This window comes from Fukomys damarensis, unplaced genomic scaffold (assembly GCF_012274545.1).
Source record: "Fukomys damarensis isolate Sample0158 unplaced genomic scaffold, DMR_v1.0_HiC HiC_scaffold_17, whole genome shotgun sequence".
Classification (NCBI taxonomy): Eukaryota; Metazoa; Chordata; class Mammalia; order Rodentia; family Bathyergidae; genus Fukomys; species Fukomys damarensis.
Genome location: NW_022900929.1, coordinates 64,155,399 through 64,180,145, shown reverse-complemented (window position 1 = coordinate 64,180,145; position 24,747 = coordinate 64,155,399). Strand labels below are relative to the sequence as shown.

Here is a 24,747-nt window from a genome sequence, read left to right as displayed (position 1 = left end):
TCTCCCCCTCCTCTTCCTTGTGCTTACCAGGCAGGCGGTGGAACCACTGAGGTAAATCCCTAGGCCCTCCATCGTCTTTTAACGATATAACCATTAGTTGAAGCAATCAAGAAAAATGTAAAAACAGAAACTCTGCCAACACTTTTTTGCTGTGTCCAAATTTTGAAACCAAAAACTGAACTGAAATCATCTAAAGAGTTACTACTTCAGTGATGTACAAGTTATTGAAAAGTGTGGAAGATTTTTTTTTTAGCATATAAAGACAATTTTTGTTTAATATATGTATTTAGACATTTTGCTAGTGATTGAATTCTACTTTTGCTATCTGAATTGACTTGAATGTCTCAAAACAGGTAAATATTGTCAAGTCCATACCTTAATTTCTCATGTAGAAAGATATGTACAGGGAAATTAAATTATTTTAACACAAAAAAATGTCATTGTTGAGCCAGGTGTGGTGGCACATGCCTATAATCCCAGCACTTGGGAGGCTGAGGCAGGAGGATCACTGTGAATTCAAGGCCAGCCCAGAGTACATAGTGAGTCCTTGTCTCAAAAATACAAAACCAAAAAAACAAAACAAACAAAACAAAACAAACAAAATAATCTGCTTCATTATCTCCATTAATTCCAATTAAAAAAATTACAAATAAACAAGAAGTTCAAAATATCAAAAAACATAAAGATGAGATGCTAGATAAAGCTCAGAAGGAGAGAAAAAAGTCAGTTGAAAGGAAAGCATCTTCTCATAACTATTTGCACATCCCCAGAAAGGATTTAAACAAAATATATGAAACATGCGCTAAAGGATTGAAGTTAGAATTCCTTACACGGCTCTCTCACCAGTGTGATCCAACGTGCAAATGTTGTGTGTGGAGTTAAGGTGGAATTGTGCTCACAGTGGAGTGGAAAATGTGGAGTAAGCTTTTTAGTGTGCAGAGAAGATTTGCTTAAACATGGGTTTGAAAAATGGGCTAGAGTATTTGAATCTCCAAAAACCTGAATGTAGAGAAAAACAATACAGACATTCTTTAAACCCTTTTTTAAAATAGCAAGAAATGAGGCTTTACCTGCAAAGCTAAAATATTTAATATAAATTAATAGTCTATTACTAATTTATACATTTTTTGAAAAAACTTCACTTTAATATAATACAAGTAGATAGTAATAAAGAAAATGTAAATCTTATTGCCATGAAAAAATGAAGCAAAGTTTCATAACAAATTAAAGAATGTCATTAGTGAATACACTGTAAAATTCTGCTTGCTTTCCCCTGAGGGCCCCCCGCAACTGAAGGCATGGTTTAAAAGGAGAAACCAAACTGCTTCCCAGCTCCAGCTCCAAGAGAACCTTCTGAGCACTACTCCCCTTAGTTGCCAGCTTTAGTAAATGTACTCAAATCTGACACACACTGTGCACATCTTCATTGTTCTAACTGGCGTGGACAGAACACCTGTCCACGACATATTTTTATTCTACTCGTGTCCCTTCCCTCTCCCTCACCCCTTGTCTGTGATCTCTTGGACCCCTTCCATCTCCAAGAGACCTGTCCCCTTGTCTCCTTCCATTTTTCCTTTATTATCCTCTTTGTTTTTACTTTGCCTTTCTCAAATGAAAGATACTGTATGTTATTTAAGTATGTGTGTAAGGTTTATTTCACTCATTATTTTTCAGGTGTATATCTTAAATGTCAGCTTCTCAAGAAAATGAATTTGTTGGGAATAGTAAGCACCTATTTATTGCAAACGGTTAACTCAGTGCATTATCATAGAAGGAATATAATAGATGATGATCCCACTTGTGACCATCCCACATGGACCAAAACTATAGGCAGAATATGAACATAGATATACAATACCATTATTAATAAAGCCAGAATAATGAAATAATTTATTTGAAGTATATACATATATATTATGTAAATTAGGCTTACAAAAATCTATAGATTACATGAGTCTGTATCTTAAAATATTAGTCAAAGAAATGTGATACAATATTGCAGATAAATTATCTCTAAGATATTTTAAAAATGATATTGCATATCTTTTTTGTTGTTTTTTGAGACAGGGTCTCACTAAGTTCAGACTGACCTGGAAGTCACTATGTAGCCCAGGCTGGTCTCGAACTCATAAGGATCCTGCCTCAGCCTCCCTAGGGCTGGTATTACAGGCTTGCGCCACCACGCCCGGCTTGCATATTTTAACAATTAGTGGCTTTTGAAAGCATCAGAGATAGTTTTTCTTTATTAATTTGTTCAACTTTATAATAAAGAAAAAATGTAATGGGTGTTTGTTAATTTTTTGTCCTGTTTCGGAGCATTTGTCTCACTACAAGTAAAGCAAAGTTATCACAACTAAAAATTTTCAAAAAATTACATTCAATAATGTCACAATAATAATAGCCAAAATAAATTTAGGATGAGCAGAGAATTGAGACAAGGTTGCACAGTATAAAAATGTAGAAGGGACATACCAACCTTAAACTATTTTCCCTATATATTTTATTATCTTTAAAAAATAATATTAAGAATAATGGAACAAATAGAGTGAACTGTACAAAAACTAAATATTCTGGAAAATGCACTCTAGTCCCTAAATTTGCATATGCACAAAAGACTTGGTTGTCATTTTGATTTTGGAATAAATAGACTATGTGAACCATTGAAAGAGTGAAACAGTTCAATGAACAACTAATTAGAATTTGTAAAGCATACCTAGGGACACAGACAGGTTTCACTGTAATTTTTATCTTTTTTTTTTTTTTCAATATCCTCTAAGGGATTATCACTTTATTTTCTGAGCTACAATCCCTGTCCTTTATTCTGGTTGAATGTGTTAACAATCTCATCATATACTCTTGTTCTACAGTAATTTCTGATAAATCTTCTTATTCTATGTTCTGCATCTCATCTTATAGCCATTATTTCTATGAGGGAAAACTATTATTGAACTCTGATTTTTCTTTTTAACTTTAACGTAATTTTTCTTTTTCATTTGGGAAAAAGATTTCATCATAATGGTAATAATAGGGATATTCAATATACACGATATGCATTTTTAATATCTTATCATGGGTACAGCCACTATCTCCAAAGTGTGATTTTTTAAAGACTATTGTGAGACTGTACACACTGTTGATTAGCAAACCTTTCTAAGGAGAGTCACACAAGTTTTCCTTAGCTCTACTAAAGATTTAAAAACAGTGACAAATGTTATCTTATGTTGTGAGGTTGTGTGTGTGTGTTTTCCTACATTTTGCTGAAAATATGACACTGTGATGGAGTTTTAGTGATCTGCAGCTCTAGAAATTGAAATCTGAAGGCCCCACATCAACCACAAAACAATAAATGACACAGAAACTTTGGTGGATTGAATAAGAAGAGATGAGCCAAAATAACCCATTTGAACATATGATTTATGTAACATTTTAAGTTAAATTATTCAATATTTTAAGCATATTTAAAATGTACCTTGCCATTCTCTTGTTCAATTCTTAAGTAATTCAAAGAAACATCTTCAAATTGTAAAATAATCCCAGCATGTGGTATTTTTTTCTTAGATCCCAATATATTGTTTCTTCAAAATGAATCAAAATGTAATAAAAGATATGTAGAATTAGAGATAATTGAAAAAAATATATAGTATAAATTTTAAAATCAATGTATATAAAGTATTAAAATAATGTTAAGAATAAATTTATACCATACAGACATAAATGGACACATTAAAAGTTCTACTTTACACTTAATTATTGAGGAAACCTGTAAGACATTAAAGCAAATGGCTCAAAAGAGAACACAAAGAAAAGACATATTTCTAGACAACGCAGAACGCACAATTGACTCGTACATCAAGAGTGTTCAGGATCTGTGTCTTAAGCCAGGAACAAAAGAATTTTCATTGATGAAAATATACAAAGACCAAAGTTGTTCATGTGTGAGGTCACCTGGGACAACAGACTAATGAAGCCTACAGCTGTGGTTTACCCTGCAATTCTTCTGGTCAGCACTTCTAAACAACACAAAGCAAAACTGTTGACACAAAAGAGAGTAGAGGAGGAAGAGAAAGAAGAGCCTTATTCCAGAAATGATTGCAAGCACACTGAAACCAATAACAAATTCACAGTTCCAATTCCAAAAATGTGTAGCTGAGAAAGTCAAAGGCAAGAGAGAAGAGTTTGGACCCTCTCTTGTATTAGCCTGCAATTATACTCTGCAGGCTAAGTGAGACCAACAAGGCAAGAAGGGGCTCTTCTGGGGTCTACCTGGTAAAGCCTGGGGTTCACAGCAGCAGGCACTGCAGACAGCCTGAGTGTGCCTTCCATGATACTTGCAGATGTAAAACAACAACAACAACAACAACAACAACAGCAACAACAACAACAACAACCCAACTAAACAAGAACCAGAAAAGGTTATCAGGTCTTGTTTTATCGAGGAAGTCAGCCACCATCACTTACTCAAAGACAGGGAGAAAAAGAAATATTTATCAAGAAAGTGGGAAAACTTGAGGCATGCTGTGACTGGAAGCTGTTGAAATGAGAAAACTATAAACAAGTTACCACAAGGAGGTTATTTTTTGTGATTGCACCATTGACCTTCTCCAGTTGCTTCTCTGATTCTTTGATCTTAAACTGGAAATAAAAACAATTAATTAAGGAAGCTGTTAATTGCTTATCAAATCCTTCTGAGTGGAATATTAAATAATCAGTTGGTTGATAGGGTTCTAGCGATGTTACTTGGAAAAAAAGTCTGATCTTTCTTGTTGGCAGAACTGGAGTGGATTGGCTTTTAGGGAGCATATTGGAGCTAACGGGATCTGTCCTGGGCAGCTGCTGCAGGTTGTGGTCAGAGCTCTACCTTTAATATGTGGTCACTTGTTGTCCTTTGGATATTGCAGCTTTCATATTGCAATTACAGAGGAATTATTGGCATCGCTATCAACTCTCAGTTCATTTAGCACCTCTTGGCCGTAAAACTAGTAGAGACACTAAAGGTCACAGAGCCATATACATCAGTTATCTTTGGAATTTTATAACACCTTTGAATTTACAGAAAGCCATTTTGTAACTTTTTATCCATTTAAGATATGTCCTAATTTTTCTAAGAGTAAATATGGATTGTATATCTTACCTATATGTAGATATAGTTACACTGTATATTTTCATATGAGTGAACTCATTTTAATCACCAAATTGCTACTTTCTGCTTGTTACCTAGTTTTCAAGTAAGAAACCATGGTAATTTTATTTTTTATTATTTGTCTTTTCTCTGATTTGAGTATTTCCTACCTATATTATCAAATCGATTCTTAAGAATTTAACTAATGGATTACAGAGATATTTGAACTCCATCGTCAATGGTAGTTATTATTTATCATTTATGAAACAAATAAGAGTGTTAATATAGTTTCAGATAAAATTCCTTATAGCTTTCTATTTTCTAATAGTTGTTTCTATAAAAGAACACCAGAAATATAATGTGTGCCACTGAGACCCAAGAAAAAAATAAACATACAAATATAATTATATAAGAATATAAATATTTTTCATTAAGGTATATTTGGGGCCTGTAATTATTCTAAGTGTATCTCATGCTTTTATTACCATATTATTTCCATCTATGCTTAACAGATTATATAATTAAAATTTGTAACGATACAGATTAACTTGCCTCAGGTCACCCACAGGTGTTGAACACACATTTTTGAATCTAAATGTCTAGTTCCATAGCTTGTAGGGAAACCCTTCTAATTCAGATCTATTATAAATAAGGTAATTAATATATTACTCTTTCATGTACTGGTGTTCTCCTTTTTTGTACTTAACAATTGCTTCTATTCAAAATCAGTTAAAACAAGTTCAACATAGTACATTACCTTGTAGATGTTAAACACAAAAGAACCAATAGTTTGTACCTAAATAAGTTATCCTATGCAGATTCTCCTTGATTTTCAATGGAGAACTATAAATTGCTACTATTTTAAGTCAAAAATGCATCTAACCTCCATTAAAGATGATAAAAATATTAGCCTACAGCTGTACAAAACAATCAAATACAATGTTTTTTTAAACACAATGTTAAATGTCTTGTGTAATTTATTATTGTATTGAACATGAAAATCAGAACAATAAGATGGATCTGCATGAGAAACATTATAAAGTTGAAAAAACATAAACTTCCTCTTGGTTAATTGAGGACCATCTGGAACAGGGGGTTTAAACTGATATCCTCAAAGTCATAGACTGAGAATGGATCACTTAGAATAACGATGTAAATAATTAACCTTTACAAGACTTTATGAGCTAGTCTTTTTTTTTTTTTTTTTACTTGAAATGTCCACTGCTTCCTTGACCCACAACAAGCCTATAAGTTAGATACTAGTATTGGCCTCTATTTTATAAACAGACTAAGACATTAAGAGAGTGGCAGATATCACTATTCATTAACATTCTTTGGGAAAGTGAACATTATGTATCTACTTCATTTGACTTAGGTTTTCCATTTTTCTTTGTAAATCAATTTTGAAATAATTGAACCAGCAATCACTGTCGATATATTTTTAATGTTCCACTCAGCTTGACTAAACTTTGGAAAAATTTCATCCTTTAATAGACAAGGACTATATGTCCTCTACCTCTTTTCTTAGAGCGCTCACTTTTAAAAACTTGAATTGTAAATTATTTCTCTGCCTCTTTGAAATGTATATAAATCTCCAGCCTCTTGTCAGGTTTATAACCACGGAAATGTCTTTCTTAGAGACCTGGGAACCATGCCTTTGAAATGCAACTTGGAAGGGGACAGTGCTCCTCCCGCTCTTATATTCTCTCTGGGAGGATAGGTGCTTAACTTCATGGGTGCCAAAGAACAAACATAGATGACCTACTAGGCAAAGGGGGAAACATGCAAACTCTGGGATAATTCTAAGTGCTAGCCATGTCCAGTGACCGATTTCTCTAGAAGTCTGCCTGCCCTGTACCTTTTTCATTAGCCTACTCCAATGTGTAAAAGTGGCTTCTTCCCAATGATTGTGGCACTGTGATGCTTTGTGTGTCGATCAAAAAGAAAACACTTACAACTAAAAAAGGCTATTTAAAAATTATATAGAGATACATATAGCTAGCAATTTTATATATAAAGCCCCGCTGGCCGTTTTTCCCCTCTTTTCTGCTAGTGTTCAATGCAGCTGCTTTTATTACAATAGTGTAAGAAAAAAAATCAACTTCTCTTTGCTCCTCTTGGCTGGTATGAGTTTGTATAAATACTTCACAAATTATTTTGATATGATACTTATCAAACAATTATAATACAAGATCTCTGCCTAATTAAATGATTTAAAATATACCTTAAGAAACAGATACAAACATGGTAAGGATTTGTGTTTAGTTTGTATAAAAATGGAACCATCCTTGCAGCACATTGTATGCTTAATTTTAGAGCTGTCTTCAGCAGTAACAAACTAAAGGTATTTTCTAGAGTGATAAAATATTTAATACAAGTAAGAAAAGAGGCACAGGAGACCTCTGTAGCTCCTTTGGCCTTTGAAATACATTACTTGCCTGAAAGCTATTAGCTTAATATTCTCTTCTAGTAAAAACTGTAATTCATCCTCTAAAAGCAAAGGGACGTCACTGAATCTGTAAAATCTTTCTTCATCTTCATTCAAGATCTTACACACGTCTGCTGTGACATGATCTCTTTGGCTGAACAAGGTGATAATGTGAAGGACATGATTATTACTATAATGCCATTTTCCTTATCAACCAACAATCAACAAATCTTCAGTGCTAAAAGGACAGCAGTAACGTGCTCAATTACCTCCTGCTTCTGTGCGCTGATGTGAAGAAATCGGAGATGAGCAAATGCTGACCTTATGAGGTTGCTCTCCCATGAATTGTTAATGACTATCCTCATAGAGTGATAGCATCCCCGGGTCATCCATTGTATTTCTCTTAAATGGAGCTAAAGTTCATGGACCAGCCAAAGTCTGTCTCCATCGAGGTCTCCCTAGGACGTGGTGTCACATTGTCAAAGCCATACTTGGGAGGCGCTCACTTAAGATTTTATATTTTCAAAAATATTTTTTGATATTGTGTACGAAAATACAAATTACTAAAGACAGACTCATTTCCAGGAACATTTCTATCATACCACAAATATAAATTATGAAACGGTGAGAAAATCATCCCAACAAGTACCTTTGGGTAGGAACTCTTTTTTAAAAAATTTATAGATTTTATAACATTTATAACTTCAAATGGGGTAATACATTTTATAATACCTATTGCGTTTTACTCAATGAATAATTACTTTTAAATATATAGTAGGTAGATTTAGAATAATATATTGAAAATGTGGTAAGAGAGATAAATGTAAAAATGCCGACGTGTTCATCTGCCGTATGACAGTGGTTAAACACATACGGTCTAATGCAAACTGCAGCTATGCTTTCCACCCCTCTTTGAGGTAGTAACTGTTATTACTGGTCAGACAGTGAAGAAATGAAGTCATAATAGATTTACATAATTACCCCAGGCTGTCTGGCTACTCAGTAGTAATGCCAGGGCTTGAAAAGGATCCCTCCCAAATTAGTGAAAGTAGAGCTATCTAATGCCTTATGGGATAAAATGTTCTCACAGATATTCCTATTCAATTTGAAATTAAGAAATTACTGCTATTACAAATTGTGCTGCTATGAACACGAGTACACATATATCACTATGGCATGATTCTTTTAAGTCTTAAAGAAAATGTGTTTATTTTATAAAGTGGAGTAGTACTCAGGCATAAAAATGATAAATTAGAGACATTTATAGCTAAATCGATGCACATTGAGGCGATACTCTTAAGTGATATAAGTAGGACACACGTGTAAACACTGGATAGTTTCTCTAGTGTGAGAAACTGAAAGTGTAAACGAGGACTAAAAGGCATAATCGATCATGTGAATAGGAAGAAAGGGGGCAAAAGGGAAGGGAAAGTGGGAGGGGTAAAGGAAAGGAAAGGAGGGAATGGAATTAATATGAGAAAATTAAAAATAATGGGAACGGAGTCTTTGTAGATAGGGAGGGAGGGAGGAGTTGAAGAGAGGGCAGGGAAATGGGAAAAAATAAGAACTGAGATTGATTATGTAAAGGTGCACATTTCCAACCACGAATGTCATTATATCGTATACATTAAATGTAACAATAAAATTAACTAAAAAATAAAAAATACTGTTATTTCTTCCATCTCTTTCTCCATGTGACTTTCCAGCCAGGGGCACTATTTTGTGTTTTTGGCTTTTCAATTACCCCTGCTAATTTGAAATGTTTAATAATAGAAATTCATGGACTTCAGTAATGCTTTAACACAGACTACCACATTGACACTATGGGCAGATTTACAGGCAGAGGTAAATATTCAGCTGGTGTTTGGCAGTGAGGAGAAGGCCTTATGAAGAGGAGGCTCCTAGACCTGTGCCTAATAAGACGAGGACGTCTTCTAACCACCTAGCAATTCAGAGGGCAGAGGTCGGTGGTGGCGAAACTGTGGCACACATTGTGTTTTTCTTTAGAGACAAAAGATATTAACCTATGAGCTTTTTCTAAACTAAACATCTCAATATTCAGCTTTAATTGCAGCATGGGCATTTCACAATAAATAAGTGGATTTTGGGTTGCAGTTTGACCATTCAGTCTCTTAAAAAGCTTGCTGTCACTGGCATAGATGAACCTTTTCACGATAACTACATATTTGTGAATAAGTGTTTCTGATGACAGATAGTAGGACACTTTTTCTGTTCAGATAACACTCAGACATAAACATTACCAAAAGAAATTGAATGAGACAACTATCATAAAAGTTGAGAAGGAACAATGTTATGGGGACATGGAATCAAAGCATGGGGTAGATGGCAGAGGTAAACACGATGGAATCACATATAATTCCTAAATTGTGATTTAGGGTAGATTAGCACCACCCTAAGTGGAGCTCACTATGAGGTGGCATTAACAGGACAATAACCATACGGCCTATTTTTCAAAATAAGATACCTAAAATTGAAAGAGTACAAGATGAACAAGTAGACTGGAATAACAGAGAAGACTGGGACATGGAGACAGGACCTAGAACACCGAGTAAGGCTTTTGTCTTTGTTTTTTTGTTTGTTTGTTTTTTTCTACCATTACTGTTTGCAAAGGTGGACAAGTTACTTCATCATTTTTTGTAGAATGCCGGTGAAACACAAAATGGAAATGATTTTAGAAAATGAGATGTTTGTACACAGTGGAGTATTACTCTGCCATAAAGAAGAACAAACTTTAATCATTTGTAGGAAAATGGATGCATCTGGAGACCATAATGTAAAGTGAAATAAACCAGGCACACAAACTTAAATATCACATGCTTTCTCTTAAATGAGAAACTCAAAATACAAATAAAGAGCAAAATAAAAGATACATAATGGGAAGCAGTCAGACAAATTTTTGTCAAATGGGAAAGGGATCAAGAGATGTGGCAGAGGTCAAGGAAAGGAAATGTGAAACGAATTAAGATGTGTCTTGGCCAGGGATTTAGTTCAGTGGTTCTGGCGCCTGCTCCACAAGCACAAGGACCTGAGTTCGATCCCTGATACCAAAAAAAAAAAAAAAAAAAAAAAAAGAAAGATGTGTCTTGCATACATACCAAAGCTCCACAGGGAACGTAATTATTATATATTGCAAACAAGTACTAATGTAAATAGAACAAGCAAAGAAACAACAAACTTTGAACTGTAGTTTTTATGCAGGCTAAATGAACTAATGTCATATAGTGCCTACCTTTAGAGGCTGCCTAGAGATAATTAATATCTCAAAGTGTACAAAATCATATTTAAATTTAAATAAATTGGGCTTTGATGACATATGGGCTAACTTTTACTAATTGTTCTGCAAAATACTAGCTATCATATCTTAACTAACTGTGCTGCCTTAAATTCCTTATCTGTAAAATTGGATTAGAATACTATGATTTGCTATAAAAATAATTATGAAAAATAAATAAGCAAACTTATTCAGTATTTAGTAGAACACCTGTCCATATCAATTATTTTATTATTACTATTATTGTTAATTACTTGAAATCTTTAAATTATTTTCAGTTAGTTTGTGGACACACAAGTCTTCTTTCAGAAGAAATTTGGTTGTCATAAAAAATATAGATAAGAAAGAAAAGGAAGAAGAAAATAAAAATGTCATAAAAATATATTAATCACATTTTTAAATTAAACTATTTCACAAAGCTACAAAATTCTCTTTTCCAGTGTACTAGAAAATAAATATTAAAAAAAATAAAGATTGATTTTCATGGTTTCTTCACAAATTTCAAATTATTATTTATGGAAAACTAATTAAAACTGTGAAAGCATATGGGAACTCAGAATGACATTTCTGAAACCTAAATTATAGTGTTTAAAGATCACTTATTCTCATCAGCTTGATTTTTGTCTCTTGACAAATTGATTAATACATAGATGTTCCCTTACATTTGATGAATTTTAGGAAGCGAATTTATTTTTGAATACTGAATCCCTTTTACATCATCCCAGGATTTTAAAAATATAAAATCTTTAGAGGAGAAAACTTTGGTAAGAAAAGGTGACAAATGTTTACTTTAAGTTTGGGATTATCTTCATAACTCATTAGTAATTGAAGCCCAAGGTAAAAATCAACTTAGGAAATTATTATAAAAGAATATGAAAATGTGTTTAATTTTGCTACACTTTATGTAAATGAACTCGAGAAGACAGACCACTGCCAAAATTCCATAATGGTTGAAATTTAAGTTCTATTTTGTGTTCTCCACACGTGGACTAGGAACAGGCCCGCTGAAGCAGCCATCATATATTTAAAATAAATATATTTCTGCCCAACAATTTTATAAAACTATAAATTTTGAGAGTGTAGGAAGATGGTAAAATATACAGCTAGTAGGAATAATTCCTACACTAAGTTAAAAATCACTTGTTCCCATGAAATTCTTAAAGAGTATACGCTCTCTATGGAAAATGTACTTACTATTTACCACCCTAAAGACCAGTGTGCTCGTTTTTCTTCCCTTCTGTTGTGTCTGTGATAAGGTGAGTCAGATTTGAGTCCTAAACAGTGGAAGTGTGTGGAGCTGGCTGTGGATGAGGAAATCTACAGGTTGAATCCTTTTTCTGTGTAGTCAACTTTCAGGGATGCCTAGGCTGGATCTCTCAGGGATGGCTCTAGAAGATGATGAAAAGGATTCCAGAGGAAGGGCAAATTAGCAAGGCCCCAAGGCCTGAAAGATTCTGCAAAGTGTAATGCCAATGAACATAGAGATTTAACATACTAATAAGGCAAATGCGGTGCTTTCAAGTGAATGGGACAGAGAATTGCATCAGTTGTGGTAGGCACATGCACGTGCAGGTGAGCCCATAATTTCCCTGGATTGATGGACCAAGTAGCCAACCCAGGTGAATCCAGGAGAGCAAAGAAGAGGGTAGCTGGTCAGCTGGCAAGGTGAAGGGTGCACTTCCACTGAAAACTCCTTTATCTTTCCGATTCGATGACTCTGTGCCTAAGAGTTCAAGTTCAATGACGGCAGTTGCTAGCTCTTAACCTGGGCCAGTGCTTGACATCCTCTATTGCCTAATCTATGAATGGGGTAAATAACTTATCCCAGTGCCACAGGACACAGGATAAACCCTCAGGAAATGTCACTTACTAGAGCAAACCATCCAAATGTCCACCATGTGATGGGTGAGTGGAGGAAGAAACATGTTCTACCCATACAGCACAACAGAATACAGACAAATGAAGCTGTACTCTCTTCTATATGGCTGAAAAGTCCACTGAGTGAAAGACTCCACACCTAAAAGGTTGGCTGCTGTATGACTCCACGTGCCAGCAAGGCGCAGATAGGCGAATGCAGAGAGGTTAGTGGTTGGTACAGTGCGAATGGGTTGCAAGAGCTTCCATCTGGGATGATGAAATGTTATAAATCTCATAGTGGACCAAATGCCAGTGGATTGTATTTTTAAGCGATGGATTTTGTTTGAAAAATTGTAGCCAAAGAACTCATTCTTAAAACCTAAATTACTAGCATTGCCCTAATGCGGGTCCTCTGCCCTCACCCCTGCTGGCTGCCTTCCATTCCATTCCTGCCCCCACCTCCATCCCACCAATTCCCACCCCTCCCACCACACCCCCATCCTCTCTTCCTGCCCCCTAATCCTGGAGCCCTCTGGTGCTTGGGTCCAGAGTTTCCAGAGGGTACACCTGTGTTCACTTCCGTCCGAAGCAGATGCAGGAGGCTGGTTCTTCTTGTACTCTTCTTCTGAGGACCACACTCCCAGACCAAGGCACCTGCCCAGATCTCAGGAAAGCAGGACCTGACAGGAGCCTTGACTTCATCTACAGACCCCTTTACAAGTTTGATCTCACCCAACTGTGACCTCTGTCTGCACACTGTGCACTGAAAGCTAGGTTGGCCACCAGAAGGTGGGCAACTCACCCACTCTGTGAGGACTTCAGAGGGTCCTGGGCCCCACAGTGAGGCCTCATTGCCTTACTTGCAGGGGAATCCCAGACCACTGTGGAACCTGGCCTGGAAAGGGGCACAGCGATACTGGCCTCAGGTGTTTGGAAGCTGAAGGGAGTGGTGCCTCTCTGCTGCCCTGTGCATGGGGGTTGTGGAAGTGGTGATTTCTCTTCTGGGCCATGTTCTAGGTGGGCCTTGGGATGCTTGCACTCATCTGGCCAGCCATCACACCATCTGCTGCCCCCAGGACAGCCAGTGCCCTGGTAGCTTCACTGGAATTTGGGAACCACTTTTCCCAACTATAATCGTAGGTGATTCAAGTATGTTGGGGATTGCCCTAGATCAAAAGGCTGGCCTAGCCTGTCTTGTGACAGCAGGCCAGTCTCCATGAGAGGTGTTTTGCCTTTCCTCTGGTCTGCCTACCCCCATCCTATGCCATCGTAGACCTTGTCCAAATTGTATTCTTTTCACCCTGAACCAAGACTTAGTGTCTCCTGTCATTTTACCCATATTCAATTCTTCTAAGCCCACACGATCTCTTCTCTTTGGCCTTTTTTATTTGAATCTTATTTCTTTCTCCTTGCCCAGTTCTTAACCTGTGTGCCCACATTCTCCCATCCAGCATTAAGTACTTTCCTTCTAATACAGCCTTTGATCCCCACCTGTGCCAAAGAAAAACACAGTGAACAGCATGTCAGAACTTAAAAGGGGGCTTTATTTCCTATCTATTTGTTCCCATCTCAAAACTCAAAAGTGGGCTTTATTTCTTATCTATTGGTTCTACTGAGCTCCCCTGGCGAGGAGTTATATTCTACTGAAAATAACCAGGAAGCGGTTATGTCAATCTTCAGCAAGACATCGAAATCAGCAAATCTCTACTTAGCTTTCCGTATCTCTGTGGATAACCACTTGGCACTAAAGTGACTGGACAGTGCTGCTGCCTCTCATCTTATGTATCCGTAGTATTGAGCAATTTCCCTGTCTTTCTCCCTCTGCCTGAAAAACTGCAGCTTCCCTAAGGAGGTGTATTTGGCAGCCAGCTCCCGCTCTAGCTGAGCCTGCCTCTTCATGGCTTCCCGCTCCGGTCTCTGCTCCTCTGTGATCGGGTTCGACATGACTGGCTCGGGCACATTGGGCTCCCTCCAGGGAATTGGTTGGCGGCTGAAGTCTTCGAGGAGATATGGGTTGTGTGGCTGAGGTGGGGAACTGCACTGCTTAGTCACAGCAGTGGCAACAGGCACTCTTCTGAGAGCGGGGCAAGGTGATGTTGCCCAGGATGCAGGCTTACACACTGCAGACCGAGGAGGAACTCCAGGCTGGACCTCAGAGGTCAAGAGTGGTTGGCTGGCATTTTTAGGGACCAGATGGGCTGGTTTGATAGGACGCACCAGAGAAGTGTTGCCAGCAGCTATTAGGGGTGGCTGAACTCTGTCACCAGCAGGTCCAGCTTGGTGAGCTACAGCGGGCTGCTGTGAGACGGGTGGTCGTGGCCTTCGGCAACTGGGTCGGGCTTGAGGCTTTTCTGGGCTGAGAAAAGGCAAAGGTATTAACTTCACCTGGCCAGGTGGTGGCAGCTCACACAGGGATGCAGATGAAGGCCCTGTTTCAACTGTGCCCTGCGGGTTCTGAAAGTTATCCCGAGTACTATCAGGGTTTTTCCCCTCTCCGTGGGCCCCCAGCAAAGGTTTGCTGGTTGAAGATGTCTTGAGATTTTTGGTGACACTCGATGTTCTCAGGGCCTGGGAGGAAACACTCCCAGCTTTCTTTTCCAACTTCTTCCCTAATGGGTGGAACACCTGCACAGATTCCAGCATGTGCATGCCTAGGCAGGTGCGAGGCATTTTAAATACCTCTCGGCCAAGCATGGGCTGGTGTCTCTTGCGCCTCATGTCAGGAATTGTTGGCATCTCTTCTGCCTTGTCCTTAGTGCCTGACTGCTTCCTCTTAAGAGCTTTCTTGTCATTGTTTTCTTTGGTTCTCTTGGCTCTCACTTGCCCACGGCCCTTATCTTGGTTGGTTCTGCTGGATACCATTACGGGAAATTTGCTGTACGACTTCTCAGCCACGTCCGTGGGAGCCCTGTCACTGGCTGCTGCATTAAAAATGCACCCTTCTCCCTCTGATAGGCTCTCAGGGGCCTTCAGCTGGATTTTAGCCTCAGGAGCTCCAGTGATTGGCTCAGAAGCTTTATGTTTGTTCTTTCTCTCCCTAGGTGAAAGACCCTTGGTGATGGCTGAGTTCTCCTGCACAGGATTTTCATCAAGCGTACCTGCGCCTTGGGCTTCTATGTGTGTGGGCTGGTAGGACTGATCAAGATCGTCCAAGGAATGGAGCACCTGGGGAAGTTGAATGTCCTTTACCAGGGCTGCAACATCTGCCCACCCTGGGCTGGACTCAGTCCCCTTGTCAGGGGTTCCTTGGTCCTGGAGACCGAGGTGGCACTTTCCCAGCAGGGCTTCTTGAGAACCAGGCTTCGCAGGGATTGGATGCTCAACAGAAGCCAGCAGCTTGGGTGTGTCAGGGAGTGCTAAGGAGAGTAAAGGCGGATCTTGGGTGCTTATTAAGATCTTGTGAGCATCAAGAGGCTCTGCGCCCTTGCTACTCATCTCATTCCAGTTCTCTTTGTCTAGTTGCTCCCAGCTTGGCTCCAAGGCCAAGGAATGAGTGGAATTCTGCACTGGAGTTCCTATGGAAATGCCCCCAAGCTCAGTTGGGGGGCTTCCCTCTAGCAACTGGGTGCTTCTGATACTACTGCAGGAATCCATGGTTTCTGGAAGTTGTGACACAAACCCTGCCTGGCTCAGGGCTTGACATCCCAGGTATGTCTCTATCTCTGGGGAAGTTCCCTTCACTGCAAATGAAACGAGGAAAAAAATCAGTCTTTGATGAGTGAGTTGCCCCCTCTTCACACCAGCACAGCCCTCAGGAGCCCATCAAGAGACAACAGAGCCTTCTCATTGGCTCTCCTTAGAGTCTATGGACAGGACCTCGCTTCAGTAGCTAGGAGCTAACTGTTTGCCCTGCCTGTCACCTGATGTCTTTGTTTCATGGCTTTCTTTTTAGGTCCAGGACTGTTCTTAGTCAAAGGGAACATGAAAGCGATTTTTAGAATAGGATGTGTTTTTATGGCAGAGTATTGACTACTATGCAATAGTAGTGCTCCGTCTCGAGCACTGTACTCTCTCTCACTCTCTCTCTCTCCACACACACACACACACACACACACACATAGATGTGCAAGCACCCACATATGTGCACTCTCATAGCGCTGTTCAAGTGCAGCTTCCTCCTATCAGGTCCACTCAGGGCTCTCCTCTCAGGCTGGTATAAGAATAATACTTCTTGTACTAGGAGAGATAAGGTCTTCCCTATGCAAAACATGAACAGGACAGGTACCGAGGCACATGCTTTGGACAGGATCTTTGAAATATCAGGGCTTACATGTTGGTGAAAATGAGGGAAATGAAACTGTCCTTACTACCATAAATTTGGAAGTGTCTCCCAAAGGGACTGCAGCAATAGCGGAGTAAAGTGAATTTCTTATGGAGGGCTAATACAAGAGAACTCATCCACAAGGGTTCTGAAAAGTGTGGCCTGCCTCAGTGGACTCCTAGGCTTCTCTTGTGTAGCAGGGATGACCATTATTCATTCCCTACTTACAGAGTTTGGAAGCACAGCCAGTCTCAGGACTGAAATTCTGCCTATCTCTGCACTTACTAGTACTCAGCAGCAGATTCAACCCTCCTTCAGAGTTATTACCCTGATCCCTTTTCCTTCTGCTCTGAGTACCCACCTTGGAAACTCGTTTCTGCGTTGGCTTGAACAGATCCAGAATAGTAGATGTCAGGAGAAGTTGATGGTAGGACATTTATGTGCTGAATCTCCTTCAGCACCATTGCTATCTCTGGCTGAGAGGCAGCGGTCTCACTGCCTGTGTGTGACACACACTCATACGGTTGCAGTCCTCCAAAATCTGCAGCTAGCAGAGGCCCCACTGCACTCTGATTGTAGTACTGGCCATGGCCTTGGTTCGGAATGCACGGTGATGGTGTTGCCTGAACCAGGCTGGCAGACATGGATGGATAAACGGGAAAGATGGAATTGGCATGGACAGGTATAGATGAGGAAACAACTGTCATGCTCTGGTCACTGACAGTCATCGTAAAGGTCTCAAATGGTGGATGTGTGCTTCCAGAGCCTGCCCTGCCATCCCACTGCCAAATACCTGGACAGGACACAACTGAAGAGGACATCTGGCTCTGGCCAGTAGCCCCTGAAAACCTACTTTCACTAAAGTGTTGGTGAACGTAGGAGCTGGCCATGACTGGCTGGAAGTAGGTGCCAGAAGCTGAGGGCAGCAGCTGTGCTGAACTGAGGGCTGGAGACAACACTTGGGAGGAGTTGCAAGCACTTGCTGTTAGGGGAGTAGCCTTGCTCACGATGGAAGGTGATAGCTGCAGAGGACTGAAGGTTCCCATGGATAGTGGGATTTGGAAAGTTTCTGTAAGAAGCAAAAGGACCATGAAAACATGGGTGAGACCAACAAATTCTCACTACATTTGAGCACCAATATTATCTATCCTAAGGTCCTTGTAATCAGGATGCCTGTGAGCTGCCAGGAATCACTTTTGGATGTCCTTAAGTGCTGGGCTGTTACCATGAGTTGATTACCTCCCACTTGGGTCACAGAAGATCCAATAAATCCCATCCATGTGTGCTCTGTACACCTGAAGAGCCTCTTCTTTGCCCTGGGTTGCCCTTCAGCCCTCCTCCACACTGACTCGGGACCCTGAGTGGTGCATTCGGAGCCTTTCAGACCTAGAAGATCCATAGTGAACTGTAACCTTCTTCATTATGAGTGGGAAGACTGAGATGGGAGAGGCCCATTGACTTGTTCAAGTCCTCCCATGGTGTACTACTGGGACTGGGTAACAGAGCCTGACTCCCCTCTCAGGACTTTGTGCGCTGAGCACAGGCCAGAAACCAACAGGAAAGGAGCTTTTCATCTCTGCATTTTTGTTATTCACTGGCTAGAAGACAGTATGGCTCCTGCCATTGTTATCTTCAGTGTCTCATTTTGCTGTGCAGGACCCTCGTCTCCCGGGGATCACTTATAAGCCAGGGTGGTCTGTATATTGCAAGTGTCATTCTTTCCTTTCTCAAGCCTAACTTCTGATCCTAAGTCACTGTGACTTCTGAGCTTTAGTTTCTCAAGAAGTAATTTTTGGGAAGAAAAATTTTCTTTAAACTTTCTGACCTGCAAGTTACTCATCTACAAAGTGATCCTGCAAATAAGCACATTTCATCCATGCACAAAAGGGACGCACTGCATGTGCTAGGCATAGATGGAGACAGAAGAGGTGCAGGAAATGCAGAAAGAGTAAGATGAAGAATGTACAGCATCACAGACTGAAAATGAACATATGGAATATAATAAAAAATGCAGTGCAAGGATCACAGCATGTTCATTTACTAGTTTGCTTAGCAAGCATGAAATCGTAGTGAATTTATGGAGAAAGAAAGTGCTGTTATACCTGCAACTTTAGGAAAATAAACATGATTTACTCTATTGTAGGGAACAGGATAAACCAAAGGCAGCCCCCAATAGATGATGATTTTGAATGCGGTTCTCCTGAGTAAATGTAGGCAGAGAGAGAACTTCAGTGAAAAGTGTGTAACAAGCCTCCAAAGGCGATAAACATGCACATCTAGCAAATCATAACTCATGTTCCAAACCTGGTGTGAAGGTGGGAATAGTGGTACATGTCTATAGTCCCTCCTGTACTCAGGAGGCTGAGGCAGGAGGGCTGATCAGCTCAGAATTCAGTTTGGAGGCTAAATTGGTCAACCTGTGGAAGACTTCATCTCAAAAACAAAAAAACAAAAAAAAAGGGGGGGAAAAAAACCAGAGACAGAAACTTTGCACAGCATGGAATGCAAACAAGTGTAAAGGAATTTCATTATTGTACTCATTCACTTTTGTCTTGAATATACCTACTAAGCAGTAGATGTTTATCCCATGAGAGATTTGACACTTGATATTATCACATAACAAGCTAGGGAAAGTCACACGGAAAAAGAATCATGAAAGTTTCAATTTCTCTTCACAATCTACTAAGTATATCAGGAACGTATTTCTCTCCTAAAACGTAGCAAATCTGTCACTGCTAGAATACAGTGAAAATGATATTTTTTTTTCTTTTCTTACTTTTAGTTTTGTGTTTGTTTTGTTGACATAGCATCTCACTAATTTGCCCAGGCTGGGCTTTTACTTATAACTTTCCTGCCTCAGCCTCACATATAGCTAGGAGAACAGAAACTAAAACAATTCTTGAAAATGTAGGAAATCTCACAGGAGCTAACAATAATTTTTTTTATAAGTATGAAATGAGAGATTTTATTTATTTATTTATTTTGGTACTGGGGATCAGACTCAGGTCCTTGCACTTGTGAGGCAGGTGGTGGAACCACTGAGCCAAATCCCCAGCCCTCTTTTTATTTATTATTTTATTTTATTTTATTTATTTATTTATTTTGGTACCTGGGATTGAACTTGGGACCTTGCGTTTGTGAGGCAGGCAGCGGCACCATTGAGCTACATGCCCAGCATGACATTTCCTTTTTATATGTGAGCAGGTATTTCCTTGGTTTTTCGGGTGTCAAAAGCTATTCATGAGTATGAATATTAATGAAGATGTTGGTAGCAAAATGCACTTTATTTTCGAAGAAGATTGTCATACAGATGACAGTTTTCAGCTTAAACTCTCAAGCATACAATGGGAGAGGTCTTTCTTACGCAAGAAGTAAAACACATCATTTTAAAAAATCTGGTTAGTTTAAAAATCAATCTAAAGTAGAAGCTGAAAATTGTTTCCCTGGCCCCTCTGGAGGATGACATTTAACATTTGTATAAGGAATCATTACTCATAAAATATCCAAATGTGAGCATTCAAGTAATACGAAGGGGCATCTGTGTTGGAATAAGCAATAGGAAAAAACCAATCACGGTCCATGATATTTCTGAGTGTTCTCCAAGGGAAACACTAAGCTAGCCTTGGTTTCCTTCACACCATTAAAGGCAGCATTCGGCAAGCCCATTTGTTTTGCTCTTGTCTGAAGAGATTCTACTCTGTGCTCTTTCTGTGGTCACTTGAAGCCTTTGGTGGACTTCAAGATTCCAGCCTAAACATTATCAACTTCCTTTCCCGAGAACATCCCCTTGCCCTCCATCTCTTTTCTTTTTGTTATTTTACTCCCCTTTTATTTTGCCTATTTTTCCCTCCAATTCTAGGCAGTTTCTGTTGGCCTCTGCTTCATGGAAACCCTCCCCAATGTCCTTCTCCTCCAGAATCTGCCTGGATATAGCCCAGCCATTTGGTCTCCCTGTTTGTGTTTTCACCTAGTTCAGAGAGAAATCTCTATAACATAAGAATAGTCCACTTTGAACATCATCTCAGTAAGAGCAGTTTTCTACCCCACCCAGGTTTTTTTCCCCATTTTCTGTTGAAACAAACACACTTAACAATATTTCTTGGATTAGATTTTCTATTCCTATGACCTTTAAGACTCTGTTAGAAAAGAAAGGGAATGGAGAATAGGCACTTGGTCAGCCTCAAGGAGCAGGTGAGCAAACACTTTTGTTCAAGAGTAAATCATCTACCCAAGGTCCCATCCCTACTAAAGATTCAAGTCATAAATGAAAGTCAGTCTGCAAATTTCCAGTTCAATACCTTCCTCCAGTCTCCCAAGGTGTTTGGTCCCCACTAGGAAATTGATTTGGGAGGACAGGGAATATGTACTATGAAAGACCTTTGAATGTATCTATCCTTACCTGACATAGTCAGAGAAGGGGAAATAGCGATTGCAGATACAAAGGACAAGGAGCGGGTAATGAAGGATATCTGGGTGGCTGAAGCCAAAGGAAACAAGTATTCAGTGGGAAGAGCAGTGGTCTCTGTCCACTAGCTACGATCCAGACGTCCCTTCAGAGCACTCCTTAGAAACCCTAACATTCTACCAGCCAGCGGTAGGGCAGTTGGATGATGTCACAAAGCAGGAAGTTGAAAGATTTGAGGTAGCCAATAGGAGATCAGCTTCCCAACCAGAAGACGTGATTGGGTGGAGAGAATGCAGGAGACTCAGAAGAGTACCTAAAAGTTTAGCGCTCTGTGCTCTGGCACAGCTTCTGTTGTAAAGAGCACCTCCAGGTGTCTTTGAAATTGTCTGTGGTAAAGATCTTTATATTTTGTATACAATATTACTCATAACAATAACTAATATCCTAGCCATAATTATGTGTTATATGTAGAGACAAAATCCTTGAGGAAGAGAGAAAGAGACCTCCAGATAGAGCAATGACAGTTATTCTGAAGCCATCAGAGTCCATGTGATTAGGGAACTTACTGCAGTTTTCAAAGACGGAAGGAAGGGACGTGAGAACTCTTTGAGTGAACTGGTTTAAGAGAAGGGTGGAGTCTACTGAATACAGCTTGTAAAGAATGTTGTGGTCCCAGGAGCTTCTCTCTCAGTTCTTGTCCCTTGAGCTGGGCTTGGATACACCAGGAGGACTTGTATGTCTGCCCTGCTCTCCTTCTCCGCACTACCTTCATTGCAGGGCTTATTTCTCAGGCAAGCCTTGATTTTGCATTCCTACACCCAGAGGTGTTATTTCCTGTCAGTTCCCAAAACCAGGGTCTTCTTTTTCATTCATCCATCCACCCATTCATTCACTCATTGTTCATTCATTAATTCATTCATTTATGTTAGCAGTGTACAATATTCACAACCTCTATGTCAATTTGCTACGTGTACATTACACATCTTAATTCCTCTTTCAGCCTCTTTCCTTCCCGCTTCCCTCCTCCCATGGAGGCCTTCATGCTCTGACAGCCAGACTGACCAGAAGCATCAGTCATCAGAGAGGTGGAGGAAGAGCTGACCACAAACCTTCCCTGCTGTGCACCTTGGTTGCAGCTCTTTCACTCTTAATTTGCTGCCTTTGGCTCTTGCTATCTGGCTCTTCCACATGTGGTAGGCACTGAGGATGCTTTGTGTCCTTTTTGGTAAGTGAAGCCTATAGCCTCCTCCCCAGGATACAGACAGCACTCTGTCCTGAGGTAAATGTGGGCACTGGAAGCCATTTCTTCTAAGTGGGCTGATCTCACAGCCACGGTGATAGGCACATTCCTAGATCAGGGCAGGGAGACCTGGTGAGAGCCTCAGATTCGTCTTCAACCCTCTTTTCCAGTTTGATCTCACCCACCCTCGACCTCTGCAAACTGTATCCTGGAGGCCAGGTGGGCCACCGGGGGGCGCCCCCTCTCTGAGGACTTTAGGGAGTTGCAGGGCTCAATCAAGGCCTTGCTGCAAATGGCAAAATATAGCTAGGGGAAATATTCTCAAGCTATTTATAAATGTATCTTGATTTAGAAATGTACTTTTTCATAAAAAGTAAAAAACTTCATGACAAAATCACACGAGAAAAACAAAAATTAGTAGACCATGTATAATTATCTTCAAAGGAGTCATTCAGAGATACAAAGATTCTCTCTTACAAGGAAGAAACAGACAATAGTGCAAAACTTTCATTTCAGTAAACTAAGAGAAATAAATGAAAACATTTGTACAAACATTAAATCATTTTTAAAAGAGTAGAATAGGTGAATTAGGGAATTATTTGAACTTCCCTCATCTCCCTATATATTTATTTTCAATTTCTCTCTATATATATTTCATATATATGTGATACATGACATATATTGTTCAATATTTGAATTTATGTGCCTGAATTATTTCACTTAACAAAATGTCCCCAAGTTGCATCCATTTACCTAAAAATGCCTCATTTATCTTTCTTTTTGACAGAGTAGTACACTATTGTGTATAAAATCCACATTTTCTTATTCATTTATCTCTTTATGGACATATAGGTTGTTTGCAAGATCCAACTATTATAAATTGTGCTGCTATGTACGTGGGTATGTGTGTATTCCTGTAATAGGATAATTTTAACTCTCGGAAAGATACCTAGCAGAGGGATAGCCCAGGCTCTGGAAATTCTATTTTTAGATTTTTGAGGAATCTTCACACTGATTTCCATAGTGTTTATATTAGCTTATTAAATCCTTACACTGATGAGCAAATTCTTGGTCAGATAACCTTTATCATTCCAAGACAGCTTTCAAGGAAGCACAATTTTAAAAAATGAACTAGTAAGCAGAGAAAAAGTGCACCTATCTTTGTTCCAGTGTAATTGCTAGTACTTTTTAAAAGTCTCTTCTTGGTGACTTGGAGTTGGTATAACTATAAGGGAACTGTGTAATTAAATTTGAAGCCCCTATCAGCTGAATGAATGTGACTACAGGAGTAAAAAACAAATAGCAAAAAAATTAAAATGGTCAATATCTCTTTTCTCCTGTAAACACAACATGCCATATAATCACATTGACTCCCAAGTAGAAAGGGCTTACACTTTCTAGAAAAAAATAGTATGCACAGATATGTCATTTTCCAATAATTATGGTATAATATGTATATGAATATAATATTATATGTATATGATATTAAAAATAGTTCAGAAGAATTTCAGTAGGTATAGGGAAACTCAAAATATATAGCTAAATGTAACATCTGAAATAAAAGTGCAATGATAAGCACAGCATCACTTAGAATAGAATTTTCTAGTTGAGAGAGAGAGAGAGAGAGAGAGAGATTTAGTCTATTAGGGCTGCCATAATAGACTCCCTCAGATGGGTGATCTATGATCAATATCAATTTATTTCTTATAGTTCTCCTGGAAAGACCAAAGTGCCAGAAGATTTCATGTCTACTAAAGGGCTCACTCTCTGCTCCAAAAATTGATCCTCCCATGATGGAAAAGGAGAAACACTGGAAATCTCATGGCAGGAGAATGGAATCTTTTCCAACTGTCATAAAGAAGGCAGCTAAAATCCCAAAGGAAGGATTCAACAACCGTCTGTTTCCACTTTCCTAACCTTGTGTGGAGATCTTAATTAATCTGAACCTTCATTTTGTCATAAAAAAAATAGAAATCTTCATCTACATTTTCTACTGTGGTGATCACATAAAAATACATTGTATTCCACACTTGGGAGGCTGAGGCAGGAGGATTGCTGTGAGTTCAAGACTAACCTGGGCTACCTATTGAGTTCCAGGTCAGTCTCGACTACATAGTGAGACCCTGTCTCAAAAAAAAAAAAAAA

General features: G+C 39.1%; 1 protein-coding gene, 1 long non-coding RNA gene and 1 pseudogene across 2 annotated transcripts in view; 2 read left to right on the top strand and 1 right to left on the bottom strand.

The window, feature by feature from the left end:
- LOC104868104 overlaps positions 1–8,921 on the top strand; it is a 9,899-nt pseudogene extending 978 nt beyond the window's left edge.
- Positions 8,922–14,238: 5,317 nt separating this feature from the next.
- On the bottom strand, positions 14,239–21,523 carry LOC104868023 (uncharacterized protein C2orf78). The gene is made up of 3 exons (XM_010632626.1): positions 21,357–21,523; positions 17,319–18,026; positions 14,239–16,376 (listed from the first exon to the last, which is right to left on the bottom strand). Exons 1-3 carry the CDS (start codon positions 21,361–21,363, stop codon positions 14,470–14,472), a joined length of 2,622 nt encoding a protein of 873 aa, XP_010630928.1. The 5' UTR covers positions 21,364–21,523; the 3' UTR covers positions 14,239–14,469.
- Positions 21,524–24,676: 3,153 nt separating this feature from the next.
- Positions 24,677–24,747, top strand: part of LOC104868024 — a 14,760-nt gene continuing 14,689 nt past the window's right edge. The window contains exon 1 of the long non-coding RNA XR_781942.1: positions 24,677–24,699. This is a non-coding gene — a long non-coding RNA (uncharacterized LOC104868024). The remainder of the gene's footprint in view (positions 24,700–24,747) is intronic.